Source organism: Lissotriton helveticus, chromosome 7 (assembly GCF_964261635.1).
Source record: "Lissotriton helveticus chromosome 7, aLisHel1.1, whole genome shotgun sequence".
Classification (NCBI taxonomy): Eukaryota; Metazoa; Chordata; class Amphibia; order Caudata; family Salamandridae; genus Lissotriton; species Lissotriton helveticus.
In genome coordinates, this window is record NC_136068.1 from 1,270,143,576 (window position 1) to 1,270,166,006 (window position 22,431).

The 22,431-nt window shown below is 49.2% G+C and overlaps 1 protein-coding gene across 1 annotated transcript in view; it reads right to left on the reverse strand.

Moving 5' to 3' along the window:
* The window catches only part of FDXR (ferredoxin reductase), a 414,311-nt gene that overhangs the window by 370,879 nt on the left and 21,001 nt on the right, over positions 1 to 22,431 (reverse strand). The window contains exon 3 of the mRNA XM_078654476.1: positions 14,017 to 14,112. Coding sequence (XP_078510602.1) covers positions 14,017 to 14,112 — 96 coding nt within the window. The remainder of the gene's footprint in view (positions 1 to 14,016; positions 14,113 to 22,431) is intronic.

Genomic DNA, 22,431 nt, shown 5'->3' on the forward strand with positions numbered 1-22,431 from the left:
AAACGATACAATATGATCTTCTAGGAGCAAATCTCCTATCCTTTCGAACCCTGCTTGTTTCTATTTTGATAAGCACCCATCATTGAGAGTTTCAGTCAGTTGGCTATTACGATTAATAGGGGTATACCAACTATATCGCCCTATTCCCATTTTCTTCCGTATTCCGGCCCAGTTTTTAAAAGCGGCAATTAGAATCTTAAACCATTTTTTTATAGTAGCTCTGTTTAAAAATTTTCAGCAAGCAGCCCTTACCTGACTTGCCAATCACCAGTTTAAATGTTGATGGGAAAAAAATGCTTCGTCCCCCCCCACTTCTACGTTGTTATCAACGAGAGGCTGCAAATACTGCAAAGCTGATGCTAAGTAATATAGTTTGAAGTTTGGAAGCGCCCAACCCCCTCAAAAATCTTTTTGCCCTCCTGATTTTCCAACTTGACCAAATAAAACTAGAGATCATGATTCCTATTGTTTTAAACCACACATTCTCGAACTCCAAAGGGATTCATTGAAGCGCTGGGATGCCCCCGGGTAGCCATGCGCTATACAAATGAGTAGTCATCCATCCATTCATTCATTATACAAAACATATACAATACCTTTGGGAGAAAATCATCTTAACAAGATTACATCTCCCCATGATAGACAGATGTAAATTGGCCAATCTTAAAAAGTATTTTTTGGCTTAATCAATAATGGGGGACAAGTTTGTCTCAACTATATGCTCAACCTTGACGGTAATAGTGACCCCATAGAGAACTGCTTGTTCTACCATCAGATAATCCTGGGTTGCAGTGTAGCTAGCTATTCACCACTAATTGCGTTTTATTCCTATTTAACGAGTACCCAGAAAATACTCGAAATTCCTTGGTTATCTCTTCGATTGCCCGAAGACCTTTATTGAGGTCTCTTGTAACTTCTGCGATGTCGCCCGCATATGCTAGTGTTTTCATCTCCCAGCCCTGCAGTTGGATCGGCATGACATCAATAGAAGTTTCATACCTGCGGAGAAGGGGATCGATATACAAAGAAACTAATAAAGGAGAGGAGGGACACCCTTGCCTTGTTAGTCTTTAAATTAGGAATGGCTCAAATGTATTAACTGTAATCTGGAGTTGAGCTGTTGGTTTGCGATACATCACCTGTATTGCTTGAATAAAAGGCCCTTCCAGCCCAAAAGACTCCATAACCTTCCAGAGGTAGTACCGGGCCACCCAGTTGAATGCCTTTTCGGCATCCAACAGGGCTACCCCATGGGTTCTTCTGCAATGTCTGAGGCATCAAAGATTGCAATTACAGGATGCACATGATTGGAAGTCCCCCCTTCCAGGAATAAACGCATGCTGCCTTGCCAATACCAATCTCTGGATGATACTTCCCAGGATCCTAGAATAAAGTTAAATATTGCTATTTATCAGCATAATTGGCCTATATGATCCCAAGATATTCTTGTTCTCCCCTTTCTTTAAGAAAACTATTATATATGCTGTCACCCAAGATTCTGGGGGGCACAGTCATCTTCTAACCTGACAACAAAAGCTCGTGAAGCTGTCCAAGCAGTTCTGGTGAAAACACTTTATAAACCTCGAGAGGTATTAGGTCGGTGCCACCGGCTTTCCCAAAGGGGAGATCCTAGAGCGCCAGCTAAATTTCCTCCAACGAAAATTCTTCCCACAGAAGTTCACGCTCTTCCTGAGTTGTTCTGCTAGATATCGTTGCCTCCAAAAACTGCTCTAAATCCTCAGGAATAGTAGCGATCTGTGCTTTAAAGAATTAGCTATAATATACACCGAAGGCTTCTCTCACCTTATCTGGATCCGTGACAGGTAGTCCTTGATCATTTGTAATTTCATTGACTTGCCTTGCAGCCAGTTTCAGCCTAGTCCTAACCACCAATATATGCCCCACCTGCTTGTTATAATCATAGCATTCTTGTTTTCTGGCAAGAAATGTACTGGCGGTCTTCTTGGCCAAGGAGTAGTTCGGTGGCGATTTAATTATGGCTATTTGGCTAAGCACGAGAGATGAGTCTAGCTCAGATGATACGGCTACAACTAGCTCTGCCTCTGCACTGCCCAATTTTGGGATATAGTTCTCTAATCTGAGATTGGGATTGCCTCTGTTTGGCAAAAAAACTGAGAGTTTCCCCTCTGATGCCAGCTTTAAAGGTGTCACACACTATTCCTGGGGGAGCACTACCTCTATTCATTTTAAAGAATTCCAGAATTCAGCCCTTTATATTTAATATATTATGGATCAAACAAAAAACTATTCCAGAAGGAACACTTTCTGCAATCTCTTCTAAGTCTCTCAAGTGAGAGCTCTAAAACAAGGGGATTACGATCCGACATTAGTCTCGGGAATAGTTCTATCTGGGGCCCACTAACTAGTGTCGGTGTAGCTAAAAAGTAATCCAGTCTTGCAAAGGAGCGGAACAGTAGGCGTATCCAGTATTTATTTTTGATAAACAAATGTATTGAGTTTTATTGGTTTGAAAACAGTACAGTAAGACACATACCTTATAGTGATATAGGAAACAATGGGTCCATTCGAGGCAACTCATTGGACCCATAATAAACATTACCACGCAATGTGAAACGCACTGGTGAGACGGCACATTTAGTTAGGAAATCAGCCCAAACCATTCCCCCATATCTTGGAGTGTTTACGGGGACATTCGCTGGCTTCATATACCACCTGCTCCTGTTGTGTGCACAATCCACCCCCTCATCCATTTCGCCAGGCTGGGGAGCTTATCAGCCAACCATTGTGAGGCAATATCATGCTTTGCCACCAATAGAGAAGGACCTCTCCGCCCTTGTTACCCCAATCCCCTCAAATACCCCAAGAAGAATCATTGTGGGAGACAAAGGAATCTTCCATTTTGCAAGGTAGGGAATGCACACCCTCTTTTAACAATGTTCGTCCTTATCTTTAATTCACAACTTTTTTTGTGGTAGCGTGCTCATCGGAATTGTGCCCTGCCCTATCGGCACCATGAGTACTAGATCACTACGTTTTGGGACGACACTCCGCCCCAAATTCCAAGGCGTTTCACCTTATTCAACTCCCCATTTACTGACAAAATTCTCAGTACCATCCCATGTGTTATTACAAAAAACATTAACCTGCCTGGTTCCAATGCGCCTCCCTCTGTGCTATCCTCTCATTTAATTAGGCTGTCATCATCTCAACCATGCACCTGGACTAAAACGTGACTTGGCAGCTACTGCGTTGTTACTTTGTTTAACTTAAGCTCGTTTCCAAATTCCCTTTCCTTTCACACACTCTTCTGCTCCCAATTCTCCCTGCTCTAATTCCCATACTCATAACGAAATCTTGTCCCTTGGTGTTCCCACTTTCCTCACTGTTCCATACTTCCCTCTGTCCTCCCACTTTCTAATACGCACATCTATCACTCTAACCCCTATCGCCCTTGCGTTTCAATCGTCACCCACACCCTCTGCACAATAACTAAATACGAATGTGAGGGGGCGTATTTAGTAACAACGCAGTAGCTGCCAAGTCACGTTTGAGTCCAGGTGGGCAGAGAGGTAGTAAAGATAAAGGTTGGACATACCAATGCCCCAATTCTACGGTCCTCGCTGGCAGTGTACGAGTGCGATACGCGGAGTGGAGCCCTTCTACTGGAATGATGTTGCAGCCCTGCATAGGGCTGAACACCAGGCTAAGGGCAACTGAAGTGGCAGGTTTTGAAAGACGTATAGCAGTAGTGGAAGAATGGTCATTTTATACAGGACGATATGGGCTAAAGTGGTGAGGGAGAGGGAACGCCACTTGGTAAGATCAGATTTGGCTTTCCGAACTAGAGGCTGGAGTTTCAGGGTCCACGTGAGTTCAGGGAGCAGAGTGACCCATATACCCAGGTCTGCACAGGGGGATCATTTCCTGCCAATCAAAGCAGACCCTGGAAGGTGCGAAGGAAACAAAGACGTACTTGGCGGGGTTCATTCGCAGGCCGGACGCCTCCTCAAACCGCCTAAGTAGTCGGATGCATCAGGGTCCACTCACTGCCAGTGGGGCCAAGGACAGCAGGACGTCATCCACGTACAGAGCAATGCGAATTTTGCGCCCTATCCCCCACTTCCATCCGTGCAGATAAGTGTGGCCAGTGGCTCCATCACCAGGGTGAAGAAAAGGGGGGGGTGGGGCAGGGAGAAACCCCATCTGATTCCCCTTTCAATACGAAAGATTACAGAAAGGACTCCATTTACCCGAACCCGTGTTGTGGGGTTTGTGTAAAAGGCATTCACCATGCCCTAGAATTTGGGCCGGATACTGGCTCAAATGAGCACCAATTGCAGGAAGTCCCAATCCACAGAATCTAAAGCCTTTTCAAAGTCGAAAAGATGTAAGGCAATGTTGGGGGACAGACGCTGCCATTGCGCCAGGTTCACATGCAGTCATCCGATACAGTGTCTCGTGCTACAGAGCAGCATGAAACCGCACTGGCCCGGATGCACCAGGGTCGTGATAACGTGCTGGATTCAGTTTGTCAGAATCGCCGCAAAGATTTTAACTTCCCAGTTGAGGAGCGAGATTTGGCAGCAGTCCGGACACGAAGTGGATGGGGGTTGCATCTTGGGTATTACCACATTGGTTGCGCGGTCAACCTCAGCGGGGAAGGCCCCCACCTGCACGGTCTCATAAAAAAACTGCAAGAGATGCAGGGTGAAAATCTCTTGGAATGTGCTATAATATTCCATCGGAAAGCCTACGGGGCCTGGCGTTTTGACGCGCGCCGTTCCGGACATTGCCTCTCCGATTTCTTCCGCCATAAGGGTTTTGTCTAGAGCATAGGTGTCAAGGGGAGACAGGCTGGGAAGCAGAAGTGAATCAAGGAAGGCCCTGGTAGCAGCTCTCCAATATAGGGTTTGCTAGTAGGATGCAAAAGTCTGAGCTATCTCCGGTAGGGAAAGCTAAACTTATACGTCAAGTACCTCTGGGATGATCCTGTTCGCCTGTGGGTGGGAGGCCAACCAGTAAAGTAATTTCCCATTTTTGGCCCCCCAAGCCATATATGCTGGCTGCTGAGGCCTGCCATAGGTGTTTGGCTGCCTCAAGAGTGTAGCCGGATATCTTCACTGAGAAGGCCAAAGGGGCGAGTGACATCCCCCTGTAGGCCCACTCCCAGTTGTTTTTCCAACCGGAGAGCATGGTTCTCTGCTGGATAATCCGAGCAGACCGGTCACGTTCTTTTCCTCTGATGTATCATTAGCTTAGCCACAGAACATTCATTGATCGTGAAGAAAGATTGGAGTTCAGACAGGAGGCTACATCTAAACTCTTTGTCTTGAAGGTACCAGGCATTCATGCGCAATACAGGTTACTCCATGGGGCGTTCTAGGTGCAACAATAAAGGAGAGTGATCCGAGATGCCTCTGGCCTGAATCTGGATCTGGGCCAGCTTCAGGCAGTCGGGGGCAGGGAAAAAGATGAGGTCTATCTGGGAGTGGGTGTGGTGAGCAGCAGAGGTGTATGTGAATTGACGTTGTTGAGGGTGCCAGGACCTCCAGGCATCATAGAGACCAGGCCCCTGTTGAGTCGACAAGATGGTTGGCACTCATCTTACGAGAAGTCGTGGGAGGTCCGGAGCAATCTATTTCGGGATTAGGAACGGTATTAAAGTCGCCCCTATCACTGTGATCCCCTGTGGGAGACGGAAGAAGGAGCTGAGAGAGATCTTGAAACCAAGCCGCCAGGGATGCGGTTGGCATATAGACGCAGATCAGTAGCACCGCTTGACCTTATAGTTGACCATCCAGTGCGGGGTAACAACCCTGCAGGTCTCACGTGGTACGCATTAGTTACAGTGGGAAGGTGCGGTGAGGGAAGATGGCGACCCCGGCCCCACACGAAAATCCCGCGTGATAGACCCTGTCGTAGCCCATCCGTGCCAAAAAGGGGCAGAGATCGCCCGGGAGGTGAGTCTCCTGCATCAGGAGAGCTTCCGGGGGATGTCGGTGTGCAGAGGCGAAGACGGCGGAGCGTTTCACGCTATCCAACAGCCAGTTAACGTTCCATGGCATAACCTGAAAGGTCCTATGTGTGGAAGGGAAAGGTTAGTGTAGTGGGCGCGAGGTAGTGTACCTTTGTGGGAGCCCTCCCCGGGGTTCCAGTAGGCCGAACCAGGTGCGCCGGCAGCAAACAGGAAATGAAAATTACCCAGGACTGGGCACTAGAGTATGGTATGTGTGTGTGTGTGTCTTAACCTGAGCGAAAGTAAAACAAGGTTAAACAGAAGAGCAACAAACAATGCATAAGCATAACCCCACCCCACCCCCCCCACGCCCACCCCTCCCCATACTTCTACCCCAGGAGCATCGGTCACCCTACACAAAATGAACACAAAAGTAACCAATGTATTCGGTAAAAATGTACATGTCATAGAGACTATGTGAGCACCCCCGGTTTCCATGTGAAAATCTACAAAGTTAGACCAAGATGAATCGGGGTCCAGTAGGTGGAGGCTGTCCGGGCCACCTGGTTCAATGCGGCCCCGTGAAGTCAACATGCTCTAATGACATGTGAGTGGCTAAAAGTTGTATCCAGTATTAAAGGCTTTCAACTTGGGCCATTTATCTACTAAACCCACTTCCATTATAAGGTGCTTGAAAGATCTATGGGACTGAGGTTTGCACCCTATGTAGCTCCCTACCCCATCTTATCCTTCTTCTACTACCATTCAAGTTGAAATCCCCACATTTGACATACGGGGTAACTCCGTCGCAGAGAAGTTAAACAAAGCGGGGTCGTCTGCGAACGGAGCATATATTGAGCATAGGGCAAAGGTCCCAGTACAGTTCTGGCATTCCACCATCATCCACCTACTGTGCATTTCCACTGCCTTTTGGCCGTAGATAAGAGTCTTGCCTTTTACTAATATAACAACCCGTTTAGCTTTAGTGTCCTGTGTAGCAAAGCAAAGTATATTTATCCCCAAGGTTTCCAACAGGCCCCTATCACAAGCAGCAATATGGGTTTCTTACAGGCAATAAACATCTGCTCTTAAAACTTTCAGGTCTTCTGAGATCCTTTTTAGGGCTCGGCCTCCGCCCACTGAAAGTGGGAGGAGTTTCGAGATCCTAATGTTAAAGGAAAAAAAAAAGTATCTCCTAGGGCTTTGGCGAGACACATTCCACACATTCCTTAGTCTGGTATCTCATCTGGCCAGTGATTCGTCTTCGTTGTGGTGTCGTTTTAATAGGCTTGAAGTGATAGGGTAAATGTAGTTATCCTCCGCCATGTTGGGCATTTTTCGTTCGTGTGCGCGCAAAGAAGTACATTAATTATAATTAGGAGCTGTCAGGGTGCCTCCGTAAGTGAATCCAGATGGCCGGGCGCGTTCACCATTCAGCAGCGCTCAGCGCGCAGCTGCTCCATGCCAGGCCGGGAAAGGGCTTCATTAGTTCAAGAACAAGAGTCTGACGTTCTGTCATGGGCTGTTCTTTTAATCTCAGTTTCATTTTTTTTCTGGAATGGTCCGTGGCCGGTGTGAATGGAATTGTTCTCTCGAGTTTATTATGTGTTTCTTTGCAGCAGCTTTTGTTTTCGGAGCTGAGGTAATGAATAGCAAGCTGGCAGGCAGCGCCTTTTAGAACTCTTTGCTTTCTGTTTGAGACTCCTGACAATGTTTTACAAAATCTTTTTTCTAAAAGCAAGCATCTATCGGAAGTGGGAGATAGGAACCTTTTGACTGGTTTCATATAGTTCAGAGATTCACTTTCATTCCTCTTTAAATATCACTCTTTAGGTGTTCAAGGTTTGTGTATTTTTTTTTTTACATATCTTAAGACAATCTAAAAGTATTTTTTCAAGATGAAATGCCAAAGCAGCACTATGCAGAGCAACGACATACTACAAGTGGCATACTATAATATTTTTTTAATAAGGGGCAAGACGTTGAAAGCCTAATAGCATTCTCAAAGTTTATGTGTAGTGTTCATAAAAGCAGCAAATCTGGGATAAGCTGGGGGGAACTGTCTTTCGCTCTAAAGGCTGTCTGTCAACAGGTTTCCGCTTTCAGAAGTCTAACTGGAATTCTTCAGGACTGTTTATATGGAGTAGTTGCACTATTCTAGCAGACAGTAAAGCATCTGATTACAGTGGTCTTGGGAGCAGAAAACATGACCGCCTTGCTCCTGTCACACTCACATACGTGTATATGACAATTGTGAGAGTGCAGTTTGAGAGTTGAGAGTGCAGTTTGAGAGTTGAGAGTGCAGTTTGAGAGTTGAGAGTGCAGATTGAGAGTGCAGATTGAGAGTGCAGTTTGAGAGTGCAGTTTGAGAGTGCAGTTTGAGAGTGCAGTATAAGAGTGCAGTATGAGAGTGCAGTATGAGAGTGCAGTATGAGAGTGCAGTATGAGAGTGCAGTATGAGAGTGCAGAGTGGAGATTGAGAGTTGAGAGTGCAGTTTGAGAGTGCAGTTTGAGAGTGCAGAGTGGCGGTGCAGAGTGCAGAGTGGCGGTGCAGAGTGGCGGTGCAGAGTGCGGAGTGGCAGTGCAGAGTGCAGAGTGGCGGTGCAGAGTGGCAGTGCAGAGTGCAGAGTGGCGGTGCAGAGTGGCGGTGCAGAGTGCAGAGTGGCGGTGCAGGGTGGCGGTGCAGAGTGGCGGTGCAGAGTGCAGAGTGGCGGTGCAGAGTGGCGGTGCAGAGTGGCGGTGCAGAGTGGCGGTGCAGAGTGGCGGTGCAGAGTGGCGGCGCAGAGTGGCGGCGCAGAGTGGCGGCGCAGAGTGGCGGTGCAGAGTGCAGAGTGGCGGTGCAGAGTGCAGAGTGGCGGTGCAGAGTGGCGGTGCAGAGTGGCGGTGCAGAGTGGCGGTGCAGAGTGCAGAGTGGCGGTGCAGAGTGGCGGTGCAGAGTGGTGGTGCAGAGTGGCGGTGCAGAGTGGCGGCGCAGAGTGGCGGCGCAGAGTGGCGGCGCAGAGTGGCAGTGCAGAGTGGCAGTGCAGAGTGGCAGTGCAGAGTGGCAGTGCAGAGTGGCAGTGCAGAGTGGCGGTGCAGAGTGGCGGTGCAGAGTGGCGGTGCAGAGTGGCGGTGCAGAGTGGCGTTGCGGCGGTGCAGAGTGGCGGTGCAGAGTGGCGGTGCAGAGTGGCGGTGCAGAGTGGCGTTGCGGCGGTGCAGAGTGGCGGTGCAGAGTGGCGGTGCAGAGTGCAGAGTGGCGGTGCAGAGTGCAGAGTGGCGGTGCAGAGTGGCGGTGCAGAGTGGCGGTGCAAAGTGGCGGTGCAGAGTGGCGGTGCAGAGTGCAGAGTGGCGGTGCAGAGTGGCGGTGCAGAGTGGCGGTGCAGAGTGGCGGTGCAGAGTGGCGGTGCAGAGTGGCGGTGCAGAGTGCAGAGTGGCGGTGCAGAGTGGCGGTGCAGAGTGGCGGTGCAGAGTGGCGTTGCAGAGTGCAGAGTGGCGGTGCAGAGTGCAGAGTGGCGGTGCAGAGTGCAGAGTGGCGGTGCAGAGTGGCGGTGCAGAGTGCAGAGTGGGGGTGCAGAGTGGGGGTGCAGAGTGGGGGTGCAGAGTGGCGGTGCAGAGTGCAGAGTGGCGGTGCAGAGTGGCGGTGCAGAGTGGCGGTGCAGAGTGGCGGTGCAGAGTGGCGGTGCAGAGTGCAGAGTGGCGGTGCAGAGTGGCGGTGCAGAGTGGCGGTGCAGAGTGCAGAGTGGCGGTGCAGAGTGGCGGTGCAGAGTGGCGGTGCAGAGTGGCGGTGCAGAGTGGCGGTGCAGAGTGGCGGTGCAGAGTGGCGGTGCAGAGTGGCGGCGCAGAGTGGCGGCGCAGAGTGGCGGCGCAGAGTGGCGGCGCAGAGTGGCGGTGCAGAGTGGCGGTGCAGAGTGGCGGTGCAGAGTGGCGGTGCAGAGTGGCGGTGCAGAGTGGCGGTGCAGAGTGGCGGTGCAGAGTGCAGAGTGGCGGTGCAGAGTGGCGGTGCAGAGTGGCGGTGCAGAGTGGCGGTGCAGAGTGGCGGTGCAGCGGTGCAGAATGGCGGTGCAGAGTGGCGGTGCAGAGTGGCGGTGCAGAATGGCGGTGCAGAGTGGCGGTGCAGAGTGGCGGTGCAGAGTGGCGGTGCAGAGTGGCGGTGCAGAGTGGCGGTGCAGAGTGGCGGTGCAGAGTGCAGAGTGGCGGTGCAGAGTGCAGAGTGGCGGTGCAGAGTGGCGGTGCAGAGTGCAGAGTGGCGGTGCAGAGTGGCGGTGCAGAGTGCAGAGTGGCGGTGCAGAGTGGCGGTGCAGAGTGCAGAGTGGCGGTGCAGAGTGGCGGTGCAAAGTGGCGGTGCAGAGTGGCGGTGCAGAGTGCAGAGTGGCGGTGCAGAGTGGCGGTGCAGAGTGGCGGTGCAGAGTGGCGGTGCAGAGTGGCGGTGCAGAGTGGCGGTGCAGAGTGCAGAGTGGGGGTGCAGAGTGGCGGTGCAGAGTGGCGGTGCAGAGTGGCGGTGCAGAGTGGCGGTGCAGAGTGCAGAGTGGCGGTGCAGAGTGCAGAGTGGCGGTGCAGAGTGCAGAGTGGGGGTGCAGAGTGGGGGTGCAGAGTGGCGGTGCAGAGTGGCGGTGCAGAGTGCAGAGTGGCGGTGCAGAGTGGCGGTGCAGAGTGCAGAGTGGCGGTGCAGAGTGGCGGTGCAAAGTGGCGGTGCAGAGTGGCGGTGCAGAGTGGCGGTGCAGAGTGCAGAGTGGCGGTGCAGAGTGCAGAGTGGCGGTGCAGAGTGGCGGTGCAGAGTGGCGGTGCAGAGTGCAGAGTGGCGGTGCAGAGCGCAGAGTGGCGGTGCAGAGTGGCGGTGCAGAGTGGCGGTGCAGAGTGGCGGTGCAGAGTGGCGGTGCAGAGTGGCGGTGCAGAGTGGCGGTGAGTGCAGAGTGACAGTGAGTGCAGAGTGACAGTGAGTGCAGAGTGACAGTGAGTGCAGAGTGACAGTGAGTGCAGAGTGACAGCAGAGTGACAGTGAGTGCAGAGTGACAGCAGAGTGACAGTGAGTGCAGAGTGACAGCAGAGTGACAGTGAGTGCAGAGTGACAGTGAGTGCAGAGTGACTGTAGAGTGCAGAGTGACTGTAGAGTGCAGAGTGACTGTAGAGTGCAGAGTGACAGCAGAGTGCAGAGTGACAGCAGAGTGCAGAGTGACAGCAGAGTGCAGAGTGACAGCAGAGTGCAGAGTGACAGTGAGTGCAGAGTGACAGTGAGTGCAGAGTGACAGTGAGTGCAGAGTGACAGTGAGTGCAGAGTGACAGTGAGTGCAGAGTGACAGTGAGTGCAGAGTGACAGTGAGTGCAGAGTGACAGTGAGTGCAGAGTGACTGCAGAGACAGTGTGTCAGGGTGCACATTGTGTGAGTGTGCAGAATAAGTGTGCAGGGTAAACAGTGTGTGACTATGCAGGGTGACATTAGGAGTGTGCGGGTGAGCAGTGTGTGAATGTTACGGGGCAGTGTGTGAGTGTGCAGAAAACACCACACACACATACACCACACACACATAACGCACACACAAACCACACACCTCAGTCTCTCAACACCACACACTTGTCACCACTCAACACAACACACTCACCACCACACTCACTCCCCAGGCTCACCCCCACAGACTCACCACCACACACTCACCAGCACACAGAAAACAACACACACAACAACACACCCCCAGCCGTCAATGAATGCTTTCACCATGCACAAACACCAACAACCATCATCCATCTGTGCACGCTTTTACCAAGCACACACCCACCAGCCGTCAGTGCACCCTTCCACCAGGCACACACACCTCCAGCCGGCAGTGCACTTTTCCACCAAGCAATCGCAGTATGGTACACTTTACTTTTAAACATATTCATATAAAGCACAGCATGCCACCATTGGTAAAATTACAATTCAACAAACATACTTCCACTACACACCACATGCACACACTCCATAACACATGGCAAAAAGACATTGGCATTTACAATGCCATTAGCTCAAACTCAAATAAATCCGAGCCCGATTGCATTTCTAATGCTTGTTCTCTTAGCTACATCATTTAGGCCACAGATATTGATAGTAGCTATGCAGAGCTTAGCCATCACCCATATATGGCTCACAGCCTACCAACTTGCAGTTCCATAATCTTGTTTACAACATAGTTACGTCCTGATCACACCCTGCCTGGCATACTCCACTTGTATCGCTCATTTGTCGTTCATCTACCGTGACCCAACTTAAATATTCTTTTTTTCCCAAAAATGTTTTATGCTTTGCCTTTCGTGAACACACTTGTGAAAATAACATTTGACAGTGATTACACCTACTGAAACACTGCAGGTTTCTTTCCCACATATTGTGCTTATTAAGTGACACCATCCACAAACAAAGAGTGAGGGTCTAAGCCTGGTTGTTGCATTTTAAAAAGGATCGTTTTCCATGAGTACATTAAATGGGCTTACTTTATAGGGATAATATATTTATGCAAATGGTGATGAACTGATTTTGCACCTATATTCTGACAGACGGTCTCTCAAACAAGCAAGAAAATTGAGCTGTTTTTTCCCCTTTCTCAGAGAACAATACTGGCCATTTCTGAATGTCTGTGGGTTCTGAAAGGGCAAGTAGCTGCTACGTTAAATGTAAAATTCTCTGAACTTTTTTATCATGCTTCTTTTCCCCAATAAAAGCGGCCCACAAATAGTCTAGACATCATTAAAATTATTTTGACTACTTTTCAACAGCATTTTTAGATTTCAGTTTTTATTACAATGGAGGGCATTGCCAGACTTAAATGATGTTCATGCTTTTTTTTTTTAACCGGTTTTGTCATACAAATATCAGCCCGTCTAGTAAAATAAAAAGCCAGTTGGCAACCGTAAACTGGAGCTGGAAGAGTTTCCTTATGCCTTCTTCGGGTATCATGGTACTTGGCTGACAGAGGTTCTTCCCTAGCAGACACACCAGGACATGCTAAACATTGTGAAATATCCTCACCAGAATTACTGCTGAAGCCAGGGTCCAAAGTGTCCATACACCTTGATGCCTATGCACATTGTGCCACTGGCTCTCAGGAAGGATGGATTCTGTGCCTCAGTGTGTTCATACATATTCTCCCAGAACAAACATGGACTTTAGAACATGGGAAAGAATTACGCAGCAGCGCCAGGAAAGTGCTAAACTGGCTTTCAGCTGACAAATACAAGAGTGCAGTGCATGTTGTGGGGATTGATCCATGCCTATCACATTCCTGCAGTTAGGCTCAGATCGAAACATTGGGTATCCTGCATATAAAAAATATAAATAGATGAGAGGTGAATCTCTACAGGTTCTGTGACAATAAATGTGTAAACTGTGTAATATCTGTGATCTGAGGCACTCTTTGAAGTTTCAAATTTTGCTAAATGGGTTGAGGGACTTAGCTATCAATGCAGCAGGCGCATTGGCTCCTGAGCCCACAGGTTTTAGGGGACCATTGCACACTACATAAGGCTATCTTCTAGTATGCTAGGAAGAAGCAGAAGGGCCCACTGTTCATGGTGGTGTTAGGGCAGCGCGCCGTTGCTAAGCTACTGAACTTTTATGTGATAGACTAATGATCTTTGGACTATATGAACCAGGAATGGGGATTGAGAAATATTGTCTACTGCCTCATACAGTGACTACTAAAACACTGTGACTAACTGCAGTGTAACAAGAAATAAGCGGACGTCAGTAAGACTTAAATGCAGCACGCTGCCATTCCTCGTAACTGGATTATCGAAGGAGAGCGCTATAAAATATTGACCAAAGTTTTCCGTCATTAGAGGAAGCGTCAACCTCCCTTTCTGATCCAGAGTTTGAGAGTCTAATTGAAAGGCCTTCGCACCCAAATCTGAACACAGTATTTGGGGCTCCTGAGCCGGGGGTGCATGTGTGCTGCTAGCTGAAGTACCTGCTGGAAGGCAGGTCGAATCGGATCACTGGGAGAAATATGGTGCAATTAATTGTAGAAACAGAGTGTATCTTTTATAAAAGCCTGAAGCGGAACACTATGTTTACATTTCATCCCTCATGTATCTGAGGTGCAGCAGTTACCCACGCTTCCACAGCTTACCTTCACCTCAGGGTGGTCCGGCGCCACGCCATAACGCACAAGGCCAAAGGGGACGGGCTGCTTCTCGTATATATCCACGTGAACCCTTTTATGGTGCTGCGAAGGAATGCAAAGCAATAAGCACCGCACAATGATCACATTTCAAATCTTTGAACAGGCAGCACTTGGCTACACAATGCATATTGTGGGACAGCACTGCTACTGTGGGCAGACGTGAAATAACATAAAACGAAAAGTATTTTACATAAAACATCAAAGCTAACAATACATATAATGGAACTGCATGTGCATAATGCAACAGTAGTGCCTATAAAAGAAAAGTACAGGCATTTGAACCAGAAATTCCTATAAGGGGAGAGAGCAAGGCAGGCTCCTAAGTCAACAATGCGTATAATGGGACAGCACTGATATCGGAGTCAGCGCTACCTATAACAGGACAAGCCTGGAGCTTGAGTGAGCATTGCTTAATGGCAGAGCACTGGCACCTGTAGCGGCAAAGCTAACACAAGGAGATGATGGACGGAGCGCACTCACTCCCAGTCACAGATCTGGATTGAATCCATCATCGTCCTTTAGCTCACTGCGCCACCCCAGTTCAGATCCAGGTATATGCAAATCAGTCTGACCCCTTGCCCCATGAGAACAGTCCAGCCCAAACTGCCAAACCCGGTCTTCCCTGGACAGGAAACAACCATCTTAAGACCGGTTTCGGGGTTTCACCCCTCATCAGCCAGGCAAGCTTGAATCCAGTGGCAAAGTGAGCAAGGGACCCACATCTGGGCGTACCCTGCCAACTTAGGGTGAACAAATCAAACACAAGAAGATGATGGACGGATGGCTGAAACTTTTCAGACACTCACCACTGTGAAAAGTTTCAGCGATCCGTCCATCATCTCCTTTTGTTTGCTTTGTTCGCCCTAGGTTGGCATGGGTATGCCTAGGCATGGGTCCACTGCTCACTTATACCCGAATCAGCAATGCTAACACTAGCACCCAAGTCATCAATGGCATCATGGACTATACTGGCACTGGGCACATCAATACCTGATATGGGACCGCAGTGAAGCTTGAGTTAGCAATGCTAGTAATAGGATAGCACTAGCCCTTGAGCCAGCAATGCATGTAATAGGATAGCACTAGCCCTTGAGTCAGCATGCCTGTAATAGGATAGAGCTAGCCTTCGAGTCAGCAATGACTGTAATAGGATAGCGCCGGAACCTGGAGTCAGCAATGTTTCTAGTTGGATATCACTGGCACTGGGCACAGCAGTGCCTGTGATGGAACAACACTAGAACTCGACACACTAGTGCCTATGATGGAACAGCACCAACACTTGCTGTAGCAGTGCATGTAACAGAATAGCGCTGGCACTTGGGTCAACAATGCCCATGATGGCACGGCTCTGGGCACAGTAATACCCGTGATGAAACAGCACTGGCACAGGGCACAGCAATGCTTGTGATGGGCTTAATGGCTCTTGAGTCAACAATGCATTTGATGTGACGGCACTGGCACTTGCAATAGCAATGCTTGTAACTGGATAGCACTAGCCCTTGAGTCAGCAATGTTTCCAGTCGGACATCACTGGCACTGGGCACAGCAATGCCTGTAATGGAATATCCCTGGGGCTGGGCACAGGAATGTCTGCAAAAGGATAGCACTGGCACTTGAGTCAGCAATACCTGTAATAAGATAGTGCTAGCCCTTCAGCAATGCTTCCAGTCGGACATCACTAAAACTGGGCACAGGAGTGCCTGTGATGGAACAGCACTGGCACTGGGTACAGCAATGTCTGTACTAGGATAGCACTGACCCTCAACCCAACAATGTTTCTAGTGGGACATCACCGGCACTGGGCACAGCAATGCCTGCAATAGGCTAGCACTCGCCCTTGAGTCAGCAATGTTTCCAGTCGGATATCACTGGCACTGGGCACAGCAATGCCTGTGATGGAACAGCACTGGGACTGGGTACAGGAATGCCTTCAATAGGCTAGCACTCGCCCTTGAGTCAGCAATGGTTCCAGTCGGATATCACTGGCACTGGGCACAGCAATGCCTGTGATGGAACAGCACTGGGACTGTGCACAGGAATGTTTGCAAAAGGATAGCACTAGCCCTTGAGTCAGCAATGCCTGTAACAAGATAGCGCTAGCCCTGGAGCCGGCAATGCCTGTAATAAGATAGCACTAGCCCTTGAGTCAGCAATGGCTGTAACAGGATAGCGCTAGCCCTGGAGCCGTCAATGCCTGTAATAAGATAACACTAGCCCTTGAGTCACCAATGCCTGTAATAGGATAGCGATAGCCCTGGAGCAGGCAATGCCTGTAATAAGATAGCACTAGCCCTTGAGTCAGCAATGCCTGTAACAGGATAGCTCTAGCCCTGGAGCCGGCAATGCCTGTAATAAGATAACACTAGCCCTTGAGTCACCAATGCCTGTAATAGGATAGCGATAGCCCTGGAGCCAGCAATGCCTGTAATAAGATCGCGCTAGCTCTTCAGCAATGCTTCCAGGTCAATATCACTGAAACTGGGCACAGCAGTGCCTGTGATGGAACTGGCACTAGGTATAGCAGTGTCTGCACTAGTATAGCACTGACCCTCGACCGGACAATGTCTCTAGTGGGACATCACTGGCACTGGGCACAGCAGTGCCTGTGATGGAACAGCACTGGCACTGTAGCAGTGCCAGTAACAGAGTAGCGCTGGCACTTGGTTCAACAATGCCTATAATGGGACGGCACTGGGCACAGTAATGCCTGTGATGAAACAGCATCGGCACAGGGAGGGTACAGCAAAGCCTGTAATATGATATTACTGGCACTTGAGTCAACAATTCCTTTGGTGGGACATCACTGGCACTTGCAGTAGCAATGCCTGTTATAGAATGGCACTGGCAATTTAAACAGCAATGCATAGAATGAGCAGCCTTAGCACTTCTCGGGCCAGTGACAGATGGAAATTAGAGAGTAGCCCTGGCCATAAATAGAAGGGAAGGTTTCCTGTAACAACAGTTATCAGAATGGCTTTTATCTCAAAGCTCAACACAAAGGTCCTTCAGCAATCTTTGGAAAACCTGTGTTGTGCAGTGATGTGCGTGCATTAGCGTCCTTCAAAACCAAAGCAAAGGACATTACGTGCTAGAGTTCAGTGCTGCTCTATCACATATGAAGGCCTTTTATTAAAAAAAAGTCATCGGTATGGGTGAGATTAATGGCGAGGAGAAAGGCCAGTGTTCTGACAGACAGAGAAAGCTTTGCATAAATACAGCTATATCCTTGGTCTCTGCCACAGAAGCAAGAATTGAGCCTTAAAGCGCAATTGTACCCTGTGTTCCATTTCATCTATTTCGTGACATAGCGCCTAACGTCAAGGCACTGTACAAATGGAGGATACAAAAATCATCTGAAAGCAAGCATAAACAACCCACACATGAAATGTTATGTTATGTTATGTTATTATGTTATGTTATTATAGGTCTTCTATAGCGCGCGGCTACTCCAAAGGAGTGTCCCGGCGCTTTATGCTCCAGACCAAGAAAGAGAAAAGAAACATACACCACATAACAATAAAAGAACAGGACAGCAGGGTCAGAACAGGAAAATGTGAGACTCTAGCCAGTAAAGAGCCAGGTCTTTAAGCTCTTCCTAAAAGCAGATAAGTTGGACATGGAACGCAAGGACAGAGGTAGGGAGTTCCAAAGTTGAGGGGCCAACAGCCTAAAGGATCGCCCTCCAATACGGGCTTTCTTTATGCGGGGGACTACTGCTAATGCCAATGACTCTGATCTTAAAGATCGTGCCAGCAAGTAGAAAGCCATCCTCTTTTGTAAGTATTGGGCCCCCGCGCCATGCAAGGCTTTATGAGCCAATGTCATAGCCTTGAACATTAGCCGCTTCCGGATGGGGAGCCAATGTAAAGTTCGCAGTAGGTTTGACGCCCTCACTCGTCGATGCAAGCCGAAGATGGCACGTGCGGCAGCCTTCTGGGCCACCTGCATGCGCTGTAAGAGGTATTCCGGCAGGCCCAGATACAGAATATTGGCGTAGTCGAGTCTGGACCCGATGAGGGCCTGAACAATTATTCTCCTATGGTCCTCCGAGAGCAGCGGAAAAAACTTCCGCAACGTCCTGAGGATACCGAAACATGTTCCAATAAGGGTCAGCACCTGGGATTTGAGAGTAAGCCCATTGTCTATTTTAATTCCCAAGTTCTTGGCTGACTCGGAGGAGTTAACTGGAGGGAACATGTCAGCCGGCCACCATCCCTGCCAGTCCGGTTCCGAGGGGCATCCGAAGAAAAGTATCTCGGATTTATCCGAGTTGCACTTGAGACTGTTCAGTTGGAACCAGTTAAAAACAGCCCCAAGGCACTCACGGATACTATCGCCCTCGAAATCTTCGCCCTTCCGGCAGGTAAAGAGAAGCTGGGTGTCGTCAGCATAGGAAACGATCTGGGCCCCAAAGGATTCCACCAAAGCCGCCAAAGGGGTCATGAAGATGTTAAAAAGAGTTGGGCTCAATACTGAGCCCTGAGGAACTCCGACTCCCAAAGGCGACATTTCGGCAGATCCAGGGGAGGCCCAGACCGTTTGTCGGCGGTTGGTCAGAAAGGAACAAAACCAACTGAGCACCGAACCCCTCAGACCGATGGCATGTAGTCTTATGAGGAGATCCTCATGGGGGACGGTGTCGAAAGCTGCCGACAGATCTAACATCACCAACATCACCCTGCCTCCGGCATCCAACGCCTCCTTAACAATCTCTGAAACCTCAAGGAGTGCGGTTTCTGTACTTAGGTTAGGTCGAAAACCTGATTGAGACGCGTGCAGAAGCTTGTTGGATTCCAAAAAATTGGAGAGTACGCCATGAACATGTTTCTCCAAGATTTTTGTGAGAGCCGGGAGGAGCGAGATAGGCCTATAGTTGGCAGGGGTGTCTGGGGCAAGGCTAGGCTTTTTAAGAAGAGGGATGACCATGGCCTGTTTCCAGAGGTGTGGAAGGGCCCCCTGACTTAAAGAAAGGTTTAAAATGGGGTTAGCCAGAGGGTTAACAACTTCTGCCATTCTGGCTAGAAATTTGGCAGGGCAAGGGTCACGTGGTGATCCAGATTTCAAACTCATCATAAGTGCTAGTGAAGAAGATTCCGTAAGAGGTGGGAAAACCGCTAGCACAGGGCCAGGAGTAGGCAAATAAACTGACTCTTCCAATGAAAGCGGGATGACAGTTGTTGGCCTCGCGGGAAAGGAGTCCTGTATCTGCCTGATTTTGGTGGTAAAGAAATTGGCTATGGTGTCAGCAGGGGCTTCCTGTGCTAAGTTAGATCGCTGGGTAGTGAATTCTCTGACAACCGCGAAAATCTCCTTACAGGAATTGGCTGCTTCCTCGATTCTTTTAGCGAAGTAGCCTTTCTTTTCCTGGAGGACTAATCTATGGTAGGTTTTACTCATGGATCTATAGGTCAGTTTTGCCTCGGCCTCGTACTGAGCTCTCCATGTCCGTTCGGCAGCTTTACATAGCCTACGGGAATGAGCTAGTTCCGCAGTAAACCATGGTGCCGAGACCCGTTTGATGGCGGTACGTGGGGGCTGTGCAGGAGCAAGCTCATTCAGTCTGGCTAAAAGCCAGGTCTGCAGGGTTTCAAGATCCTTATCCAGATCACCAGTATAAGACACGGGATGGTTCACAAGGGCCTGGGCAAGCAGGTCAGGAGTCACCCGATGGTATGCTCTAAAAGCAGAGCCCTGTTGTCTCAGAGCGGTGACTGCTGATTTCTCAGTGCCAAGTATTTGGAAATGAGCTAGTCGATGGTCGGACCATAGAACCGGCAGCATTGCAGTCACCTCAACCGGAAAGGTAGAAAAGACCTGGTCTAAGGTATGGCCCTTGTCGTGGGTCGGGCCTGAAAGATAGGGGAACAGGCCCAAGGAGGATGTAATATCTAGCATCCTAATAGTATCCGGATCGTGACTATCTTCCATATGGAAGTTAAAGTCCCCGGCAAGCACGCACCTCTCCGTTCTCAGCACTAAAATAGACATGACTTGTTGGAGTTCTTCAAAAAAGGGACCCCACAGGCCCCGGAGGTCTATATACTAGGAGCCCCTTAACAGATTGTTGAGGAGACAGGGATAAGGAGAAGGCAAGGGATTCGGTGCCCGTGATAGATTCCGTGTGAATGGCTGAACACGCGATAGTTTTTTTCACAACGAGGGCCACTCCTCCCCCTCTACCCTTATCTCTGTCTTGTCTAAGAATGTTGTACTCAGGGGGGATAGCTGCAGCAATGTCAGGATGAGAGGACTCATTGAGCCATGTCTCAGTAAGCATCAGACAGGCAGGTTTGTCAATAGTCAGGAGATCAAGGATCTCCTGAGCGTGTCTGTGCATAGACCTAGTGTTGAGGAGTAGGCAAAGGTGTTTAGTATTACACTCCTTCATATGAGATATAGGCGGACGTACGCTAGTAAGCTGCCAGTTGCACCCTGGGCATTTATGCTTACCCCTAAAACGTCCGGGAAAAACTGAGCGACAGGACTCCGCCGCTTTGTTGATAGAGTGGAGCTCCTGGGATGTATAAGATAACATGATGATATGTGTAGGGGAAGAGTAGGGCCTAGAAGAGCCTGCCAAGCCGTGCGCCTCCGGGACGCTGACGGGCGCAGACGGGCAGACTCTGGCGCGACTCAGGCGCAGGTCAGGCGCATCCGCAGTACGCATCCGCATACGCGGAGGAAGAGGTGAGCATTTTATAGCGCTACTAGAGCGCGAGGGCGGCGAGTCCTACCCCCAAGATGGCGGCCAAAATCAGATCCCAGCCCTCGGCGTCAATACTCAGCTGAGGGCGGTCTGAATACCCAGGCAGGGTGAGGGGAGCAAACGAGGCGCCTAAGAGCGCTGGGAAGTCTTTACAGGCAGCAAAACGCTTCTTAAATCAAGCGCGAAGCACAAGCCTAAATTGCACAGGTTAAAATGAATACACAAGCAAGTTAAAATACACAGCTAAAACGTGCAAAGAATAGAAGGGAGACCTCCCGGCTTCCGCCTCAGGAGGGAAAAGGTTGTAGCAGTTTGGTAATTCGGTATTAATTTGGTAATGTAACAACAATGAAGAGAAACAGCCATTTCCATCATGGACGCCAATCTCTGCATTAAATCCACCACACACATTTATGAAGCATACAGTCACCCTCTAAACCCCACGGTAATTCTGTACAAATGTGCTTCGTAAATAAGACACAATAAAACTAAACAACGTAATGTCACCGTTATGCCCCTTTAACAGGTTGAAGATCTTTCAAAAAGTCATTTAATTTAGGATTCTGAAGAGAGACAGTTTACTCTTCAATTTAGTTGAAACGACCAATGACAGTGTTAAGCTAATTAACGGAAGTACTAATTATTATGCATCTCTATATCCTATATAGATCAAATAACATTGTCAAATAAATCTACAAGAACATTTTATATTCATGTTTAGAAGAGGAGAGTGTGAGAAGTTGGCCTGGCATATGCTGTCCACTATTCTAGTGGGCACCTTGCACCAGTCCAAACGACCCTTATTGATGGTAGGTTTAAAGACAACCTATATAGAAAACTATCCTGATAGCTGTGGAGAGCAGCCTTCAGGCTAAGTCTTGAAGGAATGTAAAGCAGCTTGTTTTACCAGTCTATAATCTCATGAATGACCAAATGAAAGGAGAAGCACACAAGGTATATATATAAAATATATGTCTTTATTCTAAACACATCCCCCTAGGCTCTTTATGAGGCTAGAAGCATAAGTACATACAGTAAACATATTTAGCACACAGTAAATTAGCACAATCTATGGTTAGCCCTAGGGGCGTACCAAACCATATACTAAGAAAGTGGTATAAGAACCACAATAGACATAGAGACCAGGCCTAGGGCCTGTAGAACCGCTGGGGAAACCAGGAACCACCCAAGGTAGTGACACAGGGGACCCACAGGGAACGCGTGCAATGTCTAAACACAGCTGTGAATCACTATTGACTTCTATGGAGAAAGTTGCGATTAGAATTTTAAAGATTAGGGACACTTAGAAGTGGACTTGGAGCGAACCCCTTTAGAACTAGGCAGTTCTAGAGTCAATACCCACGGGAGCACCGAAGTACTCGAGTTACCTCACCCAGGGAAGCCGGGTGCATAGGTGTCTTTTCGTGTCGGGTTTCGTCATCGTTTTCTAGGGCGAGCTGCGGAAAAGTGAAGCAGGCGACCAAGTGGAAAGTGTCCGGATGGATCCAAGGGTGGGTCGGAGATCTGAAGAACCTGAAAGCAGAGGGGACAGAGTCTGGGTCACTTGCCAGTGACCAGAAAGGCGATGAGAAGATGCCCACCGATGTCGGGTGATTTCAGGTGCAGAAGGTGAAGCTTGACTCTTCAGCCACGAG